The sequence below is a fragment of the Cupressus sempervirens genome, chromosome 4, assembly GCF_028749045.1.
Source record: "Cupressus sempervirens isolate cs-2001-9-10 chromosome 4, ASM2874904v1, whole genome shotgun sequence".
In the NCBI taxonomy this organism is placed as follows: Eukaryota; Viridiplantae; Streptophyta; class Pinopsida; order Cupressales; family Cupressaceae; genus Cupressus; species Cupressus sempervirens.
In genome coordinates this window covers 639,719,307-639,731,992 of record NC_143121.1, presented here as the reverse complement: position 1 = coordinate 639,731,992, position 12,686 = coordinate 639,719,307, and the positions used below count along the sequence as shown (strand labels likewise).

Genomic DNA, 12,686 nt, shown 5'->3' with positions numbered 1-12,686 from the left:
TTCGCAAGCATTGGACCAACACTTTCCCACTCCACCATTTCACAATTCACACAGTTAACTCATCACCTTGACAACATTTTGACAACTTTAACGACATGTCATGACACTTTGACAACTTTAACTCCACTTCAAATTTCACAACTCCCTCAATTCACAAGTTTGACAATTCTCACCTTCAAAACTCTGTACTTATAAAACAAATTTCTTATTAACAAATATCTTTCTTGTGGATGCACCTAGGGGAGACCCATGGCACCTCATACCAGACTAGAAGGATATAGCCATAAAAAGCTCACAGTAGAGTCCATATCAAACACAATCAAGGAGCCAGGAGTTCCCAGAAACACAGCATATAGGATGTTCTTTAGAGAAGTAATATTGTGTAGATTATCAAGGAGAATTTTCTCGATTAGGATTACTAAATTTGTGAGCCATTTTTGGTAGACTTTATAGATAACTTTAGGTACTAAAGTATGTTTCAGTTTAGCCTGCCATCGAATGGGAAAACTAATCTTTTCAATAGAAGCCTTGGCAACTCATTTAAATGGTTTGTATCTAAAGAGGAAAAATAAGAATTCAGATTTGGAGAACTAGTCCTGACTCGTTTGAGGAAGTAAAGGTTCCCTAAAGGAAATTATAACAAGATCAGATAGAAAACTTACACCTTATAAGATGTTACATAATTTTGTAACAAATGTTTTATAAATTGGTAGCAAAATTGCCAAAAATTGCCTAAGAACTAGCCATCAAAATTTTCAAAGGCACTTAGGAAGTTATCATACTCACACTGTTGCACTCCAGCTTTAGATTGAGGAGGAAAAATATAAAAAGAACAAGTTCTCTAGATTTATTAATACTATTGTACATGTCATAAGCAGTCAACCAAGACTTTGTACTTACAATGACATTGCAGCTCCTAAATAGAATGACTTTCTGTAAATCAATCAAGTCTTCAGCTTGAATAATTGCAGCACACTGACACTATCTAGCAACTTCCACAAAATCATTTTGGAACATCATTTGGGTTATAAAAACTTGGGGAATTTCTTAAACCAGGAACAAAAGTCAAGTCCGTTATTTTTGTAAACTATTTTTCTGGTATGTTCATTCCCTAGATGCTGAGCTTGTTGATTTAGCTACAGTAGGAAGATTGCACAACGATTAGAAAACATGACAAGCATTCAGCCATCCCTTTCAATGAGATGATTTATAGGAAAAAAAATTATGTTTATCATGAAAGCATTAAATAATTATGACAGTACAGTGCTGATGTATCACAAAATGCTCTAAACTCATTGGCAACTAATAGCGTGGAGCACATTCATTTTAAAGGCAACATGTTATAACTCTCCTGCACTTAAGGTCGACATTTATAGTAAGGAACTGGTTTTTAAGACCACTTTAAGAACAACATTTCAGTACTTATAATTTTGCTACCAATTTATAAAGCGGTGAAAGCATCTCATCCTTCCCTCCCTCTGACCAATGTACGGAAATGGGCAAGCTTGCCAAACTTCAAAACTATTGATTTTGTACGCTAATTATGAGGGATAAACAAGTAAAGATGGAAGTTTTCAATCAGAAGATTGGATGCAACAAAATTGCCTAAGAAACTAAAGGATGAGGTAAAAGCATTGATTAACACTCATGTTATCAAAAAGACAAGATAGAAGGAATTTAATAAATATTTGGTGTAGCAGCTATAACATTCAACCAATCATGCATGGTAGCAAAACTTTAACCCAGCTTTTCGATATAAATGATAGAGAAGCTTTACCAAAAGAAGGTATACTGATACATACCAGTTCCATGGCAGTATGTGCATCTCTTATGCATTTGTTGCTCAACATTATTGACTTCAACAACCATAAGAGCAGATATAACACCTACTGCTCCCCCGGAAAAGGATGCTACTATTGGATCAACCTGACTGATTCACAAATTTTCAATTTCAGAAGACAGGTAATCAGGAATACAAGATCATCTATCATCTATTATACTAAAATCTGTTCAAAGTGACTGTTATTCTTTTCATTGTTTTGTGGCTGAATCTAAGGATATTTCCTGAACTCTTCCTTAACCACAAGCTGCTATGTACTAGTGAGGTGCTGCAGAGGCAAATGACAGCACACCACATTATGGGGACATATTCTATGCAACAGATATTTGTAGTACTACCTGTGCTACAAATAATAAATACAATGGTACAGACATACAGACTGTTGATAAGGGCCACAAAATTTCTTCAAACTCCAGGTGACCCTAACTTGAGAGTCATTTTTTATGTTACTGGGCCTCCTAAAGCACAATGGCAAGGTCAATTTGGCCCAACCTGCTCGGAAATGGCACGTGAGCCCAAAATTTGGCAACCATCTCCCACCTTCGAACCCTCATAGATCTTGCCTCCAATGTCCAATTTGGACAAAACAAATGGCAAAATTGACTTCCTCAAACCTTCTAAATTCAATGGAAAACTCAAATTCGACCCACCAAGCCCCAATTTGACTTGCAATACAAAGCCACAAAAACAAAAATCCCAAAATGCACCAAGGTTTACAATCTAGATCTCTCAAATAAGACTAACAAAAAACAATGCCACAAGCACTACTGCCATGTTAGAGTTGGGTGTAGAATGCTCTATACCCTGCAAGATTGGTTGAATATTATAGCCACTATTCAAGAAGTATTTTGATGAAAATTTTCAAATTTCATAGCTCTGATGTCCCATTTAACTTTAGTCTGACATTTTTTATTTTTTATTCATTCCATGCCCAAAGTATCAAATTGTTAGATTCTTGCACACATTTTGTATTTGGAACCTTTAAACAAATTTGGACCTTATAATATGAAAAAATATTAAGTATGTCTGTTGAAATGCACTTAACTATGTTTATTTCACCAGATAGGATATTAAGTGCTTGATTTAGCACTAATCTATATCTATGAAGTTAACCATGAAGTTAATTTCTCACTAAATAAAAAAATGTCTAATTATTTTTACAAAAATTAAAATACTTAATGCATTTTTTAGGGCCTGTTGAGCTCCTTTTCTTGTTTTAGTTCTAACAATTCTAGTGCCAAGACAGCTTTGACTCGTTACTCTTACTCTTCTAGTGCCAAGAAAGACCACGCCTGACAATATGAACCCAAAACAAAACAAGGAGACAATTGCAAGATTGTGGTCTCAATTCAAAAGAAAAGGTGATGGAAAATGTTATCATCCCTACAAAAATTGTAAGGGCTTAAAGAATTGAAGACTTATAATCACAACAGCTGAGAGACATTGTAGGCAACATGGTCACATTGAAGGGGGAAATGATTTTTGTCTATTGTTGAATGTAGATTTCCAACTGGGGTAACAGGGAGCTGTGATTATCGAAGCAAAAGGTAATGCTCCCATGGAAGAAGATGATCCTGAGGCAGAGAACACAATTAAAGATGTTGGTATTGACGCAGCTGATCACATGGCAAAGAACACAAATGAAGAAGATGATACTGGCGTAGCTGATCAAGATGATGAAGATGATGATACTAGTGCATCTGATCATGATGATGAAGATAACCTTGGTATACCTATACTTGAAAAGGCATATTATTACGGAAGTAATTGGTAAATACTTGCTTAATATTAACAGAGACTGAAAGGTCAATTTATACAAAAGAATGAGACGATATTTCCTTAGGAAACGATCATAAAGAATAGAAAATTCTATTCTAGAGAAAGCAAAAAACGAAAGCAAACTAAACCTTATTAGATATTTACAATAGATAACCATTAACTAATAATAGACGACTTATCTATTATTGTAATACCCTCCCTTAATGGTTAATGTATCTAACACACCAAGTTGTCCTCTGAATTTGACATACTTATTAGGACCAAGAGGCTTGGTGAGAATGTCCACAATCTGATCTGTGTAGGAACATACTACAAATCAATAGTCCCGTCTTCAACCAGCTATTGTATGTAATGACAATGAACATCCACATGCTCGGTTCATTCATGGAAGACTAGATTTCATGCTAACTTGGCAATGCCTTTATTATCAACAAACAGAGTAGTCGATCCTGGTGGTGACATCTGCATATCCCCAAGCATCCAACGAAGCCAAACAGCTTCACATCCTGCCTTAACAGCCCCTCTGTATTCGGCCTCTGTAGAAGAGAGAGAAACTACCTATTGCTTCTTACTGGTCCATGTGATTGCACTGGATCCCAAACTGAACACATATCCAAATGTTGACTTTTTATCATCAATAGAGACTGCCCAATCTGAATCTGTGAACCCACTGATTTTAGGATTGAACTTCGAGAGTACAAAAGTCCATAATCTGAAGTGCCCTTCACATTATGAAGCACACGCTTTGCTGCCATCCAATGATCAACCTTAGGAGCTATCATAAAGCATGAAATATAGCTAACTACGAAACTGATATCAAGCCTAGTAGCAAAGAGGTAGATGAGGCTGCCTACCAATTGCCTATATGTAAAATCATCAATGGAGGGAGAATCAGACTTTGTTGATAACTTGAGACCTTTCTCCATAGGTGTAGATGCAGGTTTGCAATCCTGCATTCAAAATTTGTCTAACAGGGCCCTAGCGTATTTGGACTGAGAGATGAATATACCAGAAGACTGTTGCCAAACTTCAACACCTAGGCAATAATGCATGAGCCCAAGGTCAGTCATGTCAAAAGACTGGCATAAATTCTGTTTGATTCCCTAAATCAAAGATCCCGAACTACCAATGATGATCAAATCATCCACATAAATAACCAGAAGGATGATGTCACTGTCAATAGTCTTGATGTACAAATTTGAGTCTGAAGAACTCCTCTTGAAGCCTTGATCGCTGAGGTACTTACCAATCTTGATGTACCATGCCCGAGGGGCCTGCTTCAAGCCATAGAGAGCTTTTACCAATCTGAGAACTTGATGGTCTTTACCAACAACCTTGAAACCAGGAGGTTGTGTCATGTAAACTTCTTCATAGAGATCACCATTCAAGAAAGCACTCTCAACATCCATCTAATGGACCTTCCAGCCAAATTGTGCTACCATAGCTAGGCCTAATCTAATGGTGCTCATCTTTGCAGTAGGAGCAAAGGTCTCCTCATAATCAATGCCCTGATGTTGAAAAAAGCCCTTTGCCACTAAACGAGCTTTGCACTTATCCAAAGTACCATCCGATTTGTATTTGATTTTGTAGACCCAGTTGAAGCCAATGGGTTTCTTCCTTGGTGGAAGATCAAAAAGGACCTAGGTGTTGTTCTTCAACAGACTCTGGTGTTCAGATGTCATGGCCTGTTCCCACTCTGAAATTCCTTTAGCCTCGGAATATGTTTGAGGTTCAAACACACTGTGAATGTTGGCCATGAGAGCAAAGTTATCAGTATCTGTAGTTTTGCTCTTTTTTTGAGCAGTTCTCCCATCAATGAGCTCATCATCACGAAGATCAACAAGTGTCTTAGCCCACCACTTAGGCCGGATAGGAGAATGACCAACATTAGTACCAGGAGATACTTGATCAGCAAGATCCTCATCAGAAGAGGCTAGATCAAACTCAGGTGAAGCATCTATAAAGCGAGGTGATCCTACAGGAGAAGTAGGGGGTGTCTGTATAGGTATCACTGGTATAACTGGAGCTGCAGGAGCTACTGGAGCCCTCCCATCAAGTGGACCTAATGGAAGCCGAACTCCCAAATCATGAGCCATCATAGGTTGGCCTATTGGATCAGGAACAGGAGAAATAGGCATGAAAGGTCCTCGTTGCTCATCAAGGACTACATCACAACTGTAGATGAGACGAGATGTCTCAACATCGATCAAGCAGTAGGCTTTGTGAAGATTGTTATATCCAACAAGCATGAGTTTCTGACTCTTGGCATCCAACTTGGTGCGTGACGCATCAAGGATCCAAACAAAAGCAAGGGAGCCAAAAACCTTCAGGTGACTAATTCTAGGCTTGCGACCTAACCAAGCCTCTTCCAAAGTTTTACGTTTGACTATCATTGTGGGTGACCGGTTCAACAGATAAACTGCAATGTTAACTGCTTCTGCCCAAAACTGCTTCGGAATACGCCTATGTTCAAGCATGGAACGAGCCATCTTGGTGATAGTCCTATTCTAATGTTCAACTACACTGTTTTGTTGTGGCGTGTGGGGTGTGGTTAACTAATGTTGATGCCATGTGTATCCAAGAAGCTGGAGAAAGCATTAGAAAAAAATTCCCCCCATTGTCTGATCTAAGAGTAATAATAGATTTCCTAGACTCTTTTTCAACTAAAGGTTTAAACTTCTGAAATACAGGAAATGCATTTGATTTCTTTTTAAGGAAATACACCCACATTTTTCTACTGAAATCATCAACAAACAACAGAAAATACCTGGACCCAAGAACAAAAGGAATGGCCATAGGGCCGCAGATATCGGCACGAACAAGCTAAAGTACCTGAGAAGCTCGCCAAGAATCACCACTGTTGAAAGGTGTGCGATGTTGCTTCCCAGCCTGGCATGTGTCACAAACTCCAAGCTATTGAGTCTAAATCTTTGGCAATCCAAGAACAAGCTCATCCAAAGAAAGCTGTGAGAGATAATGCACATTTAAGTGCCCATATCACTGATGTCAAAGTGTGCTAACAGAAGACCGCCGAACGGCCATAGCTAAGTCCTGAGAATCACCAGAATCAGTAAGTCTGAAAAGACCATGATCCTCAAGATCCATTGCAACAGTAGACTTAGTCGCCTAATCAGTGATGGTGCACTGATGTGAACTAAAGGTGATTGCCAAGTGCGAAGAATGTCGCAGCAACTAACTAACTGAGAGTAGATTTAGTTCCATCCCTGGAACGTAGAACACATCAAGGAATATGAGATTCCTCCCAACAGACTGCATCTGAATGTTGCCTTTACCGACAACTGTGTACTCTTCTCCACCACCAAAAATAACAAAGGCTGAATAAGGTTGGTAGTCAGTACACCAGTCTCTGCGGTGAGTGAAATGACGAGAGGCACCTGAATCAATGTACCAGGCAGATGACTTCACATGATCTGCAGGTCTTTTAGCCATGAAGGCGTAAAAGGCAGATTCTGCTTGCTCAGTGTGCTCTGCACTGTTCGCTTTGGGTTGTGAACCTAATTGCTTAGAATGTGCAGCTAAGCACTTCCGACATTCAACCTTCATGTGCCCAAACTTGTGGCAGTAGTTGCATTGAATGTTCTTCTTTCTAGAACCATCTAGTGCTGGAGCAGAAGACTTCTACTAAGATGGCTGCTGAAACTTGCCCTTATCCTTCCGAAAGGATTTCATAGCAAAGGCTTGCTTTGTGGAGGTGGATCTAGAGCTGCTACCAAACTATTGTTTCCACCGATCTTGCTGAAGCAATAATGTGCAGAGATCGGTGAACTTCAAATCAACACCAGAAGATGTGATGTTGAGAGTCTCGATAAAATGCTCATAGGATTTTGGTAAACTCCGAAGAGTGATAACCACAATATCCTCTTCCTCCATCTTGTGTCCAATGGCAAGTAACTGATCACGGATTTCTTGAATCCGATTCAAGTGTGCTTGGAGCGAGGTGCACTCATCTATGACAATAGAAAACAAAGTGTTTTTCATAAAGAAGGCTCTCTTTTGTCAGAAGTCTCATGAAGACTTTTGAGATGTGTCCAAATCTCAACAGCTGTCTTGCCAGATGGAATTCGAGAAAGCTGATCATCAGCGACAGATAATTTGAGAAGCATCACTGCCTCTTGATTATTCAAATCCCATGTATCTTGATCAGGACCCAAAGAAGTTGGAAGCTTCGTAACACCCAGAACAAGTTGATCAGTGTTTCGATATTCAAAAATGGCAATGATCCGCTACTTCCAGGTGCCATAATTTCGACCACTGAATTTGGAGTTATGCTCAAGCAGAATATTTGTCAGAGATGCCATGGCACGTTTTTCAATGAAAAATTGTGAAAATTTGTGAAGGCATGTTCTTCAAGGCAAAAATATAGAAGACCCAAAAGAATCGAAGAGTGACCTAGAAGAGAGCTCGAAAAACCCAGGACTATGTTGTCAATTTCTGGATCTACTGGCTTGAAAATCGAGGCACGAAAAATGAGGCACCCAAAAAAAAAAAGATGACAACCCAATTGAGCTCTCAAAAAGCCCATCAAGAATCTGAAATCAAAATATTTTTGTGACCCCAAAAATTAGGGTTTTGAGCAAAAATTCAGTCGGCGGCCATGGAGGTCGAATCTGCAAAAAAAAGGCAATTTCTTGGAAAGAAATGGCCATTTTTGTTTCAAAGTTCTACTTGAGGCAGAGGCTGCACTAAACATTGGAGTTTTAACTCCACAAATGGCAGAGATTGCAAAGTTTTAACCAGCACCGTTTTGCAAAGCCATCTGAAAACGGCAGTTAAAAATCCAAACCTTCTTTTCTACAATTTTGCAAAGGACTTTGGCCTAGAAACAAAACAATACCAATCACGAATCCGACAGCCAAGAAAAAATCACGATTTGCAATCAAATAAGCCGCGAATCTCCAAAAACAAAGCACAATTTTTCCAGAAAAAATTAGCAATTTTCAAAAACCTCAAACAAAAACCCTAGTTGAAAATCTCAAGGTTTTGAGATTAGAAAGCAAAGATCACATAATTATTTCAAAAATTGGCTCTGATAATTTCAGAAAAGAAATTATAATTTTCAAAAAAATTAAGAAATATGCTCTGATACAATATTACAGAAATAATTGGTAAATACTTGCTTAATATTAACAAAGACCGAAAGGTCAATTTATACAAAAGAATGAGACGATGTTTCCTTAGGAAACAATTGTAAAGAATAGAAACATTCTATTCTAGAGAAATCAAAAAACGAAAGCAAACTAAAGCTTATTAAATATTTACAATAGATAACCATTAACTAATAATAGACGACTTATCTATTATTGTAATACATATCAGCCCCTATACCAAGGCTCCAAAACAACTCTTCTCTCCGTTGTATTGTTGTTGGTGAACTTCAAGGTTATGAATGGTATATGCAATGTAGCAATGTCATATATGCTAAGGTATGTCATTTTTGTCATCTTCTATGTTAGTGTGCCATTAATATTCTTTATATTGACTATTTTTATTTTTTCCCTTAGGTTGATAGGTGAGTGTTTGTTACTACTATCAAACATTCTACCTCGCTCGGCCATTATGAAATACATTGGAATGGAGTATCAAACAATACATGCATGTCCCAATGATCATATTATTACAACATGAATTTACAACAGAAAGCCCCGATTGTCACATTAGTAGATATCAATCAGATCAAACAACAAAAAAGATGCCTTGCAAGGTTCTTCACTACATTCTCATTAATCCACATCTGCAACAGTTATTCAAGTGCGCTAGCTTGGCACAATTTATGGATTCCCATGCACGCACTAGAAATTAAAATGACATGATGCAAATGCCTGCAGATGGTTCTGCATTTAAGGACATAGAAGATCCTTGGCCACTCTTTAAAGAAAATTGTAATCTGAAGCTTTCATGGCAACAGACGATGTCGATCCATTTGGAGAGACAAGATCTGTTTACTCAGTCTATCCTATTTTTATTATTAACAATAACATTCCTCCTAGGATGTCCGTAAAGAGGGAGCACATAATGTTGGCAATGATTGTACCAGGTTTTTTTTCATTTAATAGTAATCTATATTAATTTATAAACACCGCATCAAAATGGTCATAATAATTATGTAGTGTTTATGTCCAACTAGATAAGTGTCAAGTGAAAGATATGAACGTATATATTGAGCGCCTTATTGACGAGTTGTTGGAGTTATGGAATGGGGTTACTATGTATGACATTTCTACACCAATTGGGCAAAGACAATTTCAACTTCGTGCAATGCTTGTATGGACAATACATGATGCCCTTGGGCTAACACATTTTTGTGGTATGTAAAATTGTTAACGCATATTTTTGGTATGTCATAGTGCTAACACATTTTTGTTGTATGTTTAAGTTGCACATGATAATTGTAAATATCAAAAATTAACATATTTCATCCAATTATACACGATCTTGTAGGTCTTCAGACAAAGGGAAAATTTGCATTCTAGTTTGTGGTCCAAAGATGAAATCTCCTCATTCAAAAAGTTTAGGAAAGCAAGTGCTCAATGAGTATAGGCAGTTTCTTCACAAAAATCATAAGTATTGAATTACCAAAAACCATCTTTTCAAAGGGAAAAAAGAAACGGCATTTAAGCTACGAAGAATGACCTCACCTATGGAAGTTAGAAAACAATACAATAAACCATCAAGGTAATGTCATTCCATCCTATGGTTTTTGTTTGAAATTTATATTTGGATATTGTCTTTTATTTACTAATGATGTAAGATATTGTCTTTTCTTTACTAATGATGTAATTGATGTTCGTGAAGGTCGTCAAGGCATTGATGACGAACTTCAAAAGGACTAAAGAGCTATCCTAGACAATTTAGTAGGTTGTCATACTACGAGCACCTCCCAATCGTGCATTTGTTTGATACTATGCATATTGGAAAGAATGTAATAGAAACACTATGAAAAATATTGGATGGAAGGTGTCACAAAGAAAAATTTGTCAAAATTTGTAATGACATTCATGAATTGAATCATGCATTGAAGTTTTTCATTGAATCAAATAGCAATGAAGACTAGATTAATACAAGTGCCCTTCCTTGGTTATTAATGCAACAGCAAAGTGATGCCATAAAAGAAGCCATACAAAAAACTAAATTTCCCATAGGATTTGTTGCAAACATAAGCAGCCTCTTATCAAAGAAAGATGTTTTTGGGTTAGGGTTGACAATGCATGATTGGCATACCTTCATCAAGGTAAGTCATAACAGTGATGAGAAATTAATGCCTTCAAACCTTACAAACCTGTTTTGAGCATGAGAAATCATAACAGTGATGAGAAGTGATTTTCTTTTATGTTTTAACCCTAGCTAGGCATTGTCAACGAATGCCAAGAACCTTATTCAAGGACTCCCGAGTCCATGTCCAAGTCTTGAGTCTTTAAACGAAAACTCTGAAGTCCAATCGATTGACTCTCCTAGACTCAACTCGGGAGTTTGTGGCAAGTCAACTCAGCTCGCTCATAGACTCATGAGTCTATCTGAGTCTATGGCGAGTTCGCAAAATTTTTGAACTATGATTGATACACAAGCATATATCATGGCTACATAATCCACAAACTATCTAAGATGTCGATGCATGACTTGTTATGCTCAGATGGGTAATGCAACCTCCTTTGAGCCATCGACTAAAAAAAATTAGTTTTGATGTTTGTTTTGATGTTGTATGTTTCATATTCTACATACATACACACACACATATATATGCATATACATATACATATATCGATGCAACTCATCATACAAATAATCAAATAACAACAACCAGCGGATCTCTTGTATCAAAAAAACCATGGTAAATAATACAAACACGAGAGGTACTACATATATATGTATATGTAGATATATACACATATACATGTAAACACGAGAGGTACTACACACACACACACACACACACACACACACATATGTAGTACCTCTCGTGTTTGTATTATTTACCATGGTTATTTTGATACAAGAGATATGTCGGTTGTTATTATTTGATTATTTGCATGATGAGTTGGATCAATTACTATAAATTATTTGATTGTCAATAACGTAGCTGTTAGAAGTTGGACTATTTTTTTATTTAGTTTGATCATATCTGCATGATGATGCTAATGATGTGACATGATGCTTTATGATGATCTCGGGTTTATATTGTATTCAAATTTTGGATTATGGTTTATGCATTTGGATGATGTTTATTGGACTCTTGTGGTTGGGTGCTTGTACACTTTGGATTGTCTTTTAACTTTAGTTGATAGATGGTCAAAATAGCCTAGAGGATTTATCTTTTACCTTAGTTATAGATGCTCAGAATAGCCTAGAAATGATTACCTATATGCACTAGAATAGCCTAGAAATGATTATATGTTGTGTATTTTTGCATTGCACCAATGTTACATATTTTGCCTGGTGGTGCTAGTACAAAGAGAGAGGAAGTCATAGTCACTTGCGAGATATGTGTGGTGTCTCCTCTTTCATTGTGATTCTCTACGATATATGTGCTTTGACTATTTGTATATTGAGCATCTACATTTGATGTTTGCATGTTTCTGTGAACAAGTACCAAGTACATTCATCCTAAGTTTAAAGAATTGAGTGTACACCTATATCCCCGGCAATGGCACCAAGTGATAGTGACCTTGACCTTGCATATTGAGCCCATGTTGTCCCTGCATGGACGTATCCCTATTACTCTTATTACTATCCCTCTGGTACATGATGGTAAATTCAGATTTTATGATACATGATGTTATTTGACCCATGAGCGTGTATGTACAGCTAGAACTTTGCAACTATCGCAAGCAAATTTATTTTAAATGTTGATTAAAGTGCATTTTAGGATTTTAATTATTTAATTTTAATTTACTGGCTAATTTGTTATAGTTGAATTCCATGTACCTCAAATCAATTTATTTAATTTGGGTTAAGGAGCCAATTGAATATTTAAATGTCTAAATGATCTAATGTATAAGTCACTCTGGAAAAGTACTTATAGGGGCGAAAAGTGAGCTTATACTTCAGTTTT

General features: G+C 37.0%; 1 protein-coding gene across 7 annotated transcripts in view; it reads right to left on the bottom strand.

The window, feature by feature from the left end:
- The window catches only part of TGH (SWAP (Suppressor-of-White-APricot)/surp domain-containing protein), a 199,770-nt gene that overhangs the window by 181,525 nt on the left and 5,559 nt on the right, over positions 1-12,686 (bottom strand). Inside the window, exon 3 of one of the 7 annotated variants that reach the window (XM_089826316.1) lies at positions 1,803-1,930. The exons of the other annotated variants lie outside the window; for them this stretch is intronic. Coding sequence (XP_089682442.1) covers positions 1,803-1,850 — 48 coding nt within the window. The 5' untranslated portion in view covers positions 1,851-1,930. The remainder of the gene's footprint in view (positions 1-1,802; positions 1,931-12,686) is intronic. 7 annotated transcript variants of the gene reach the window in all.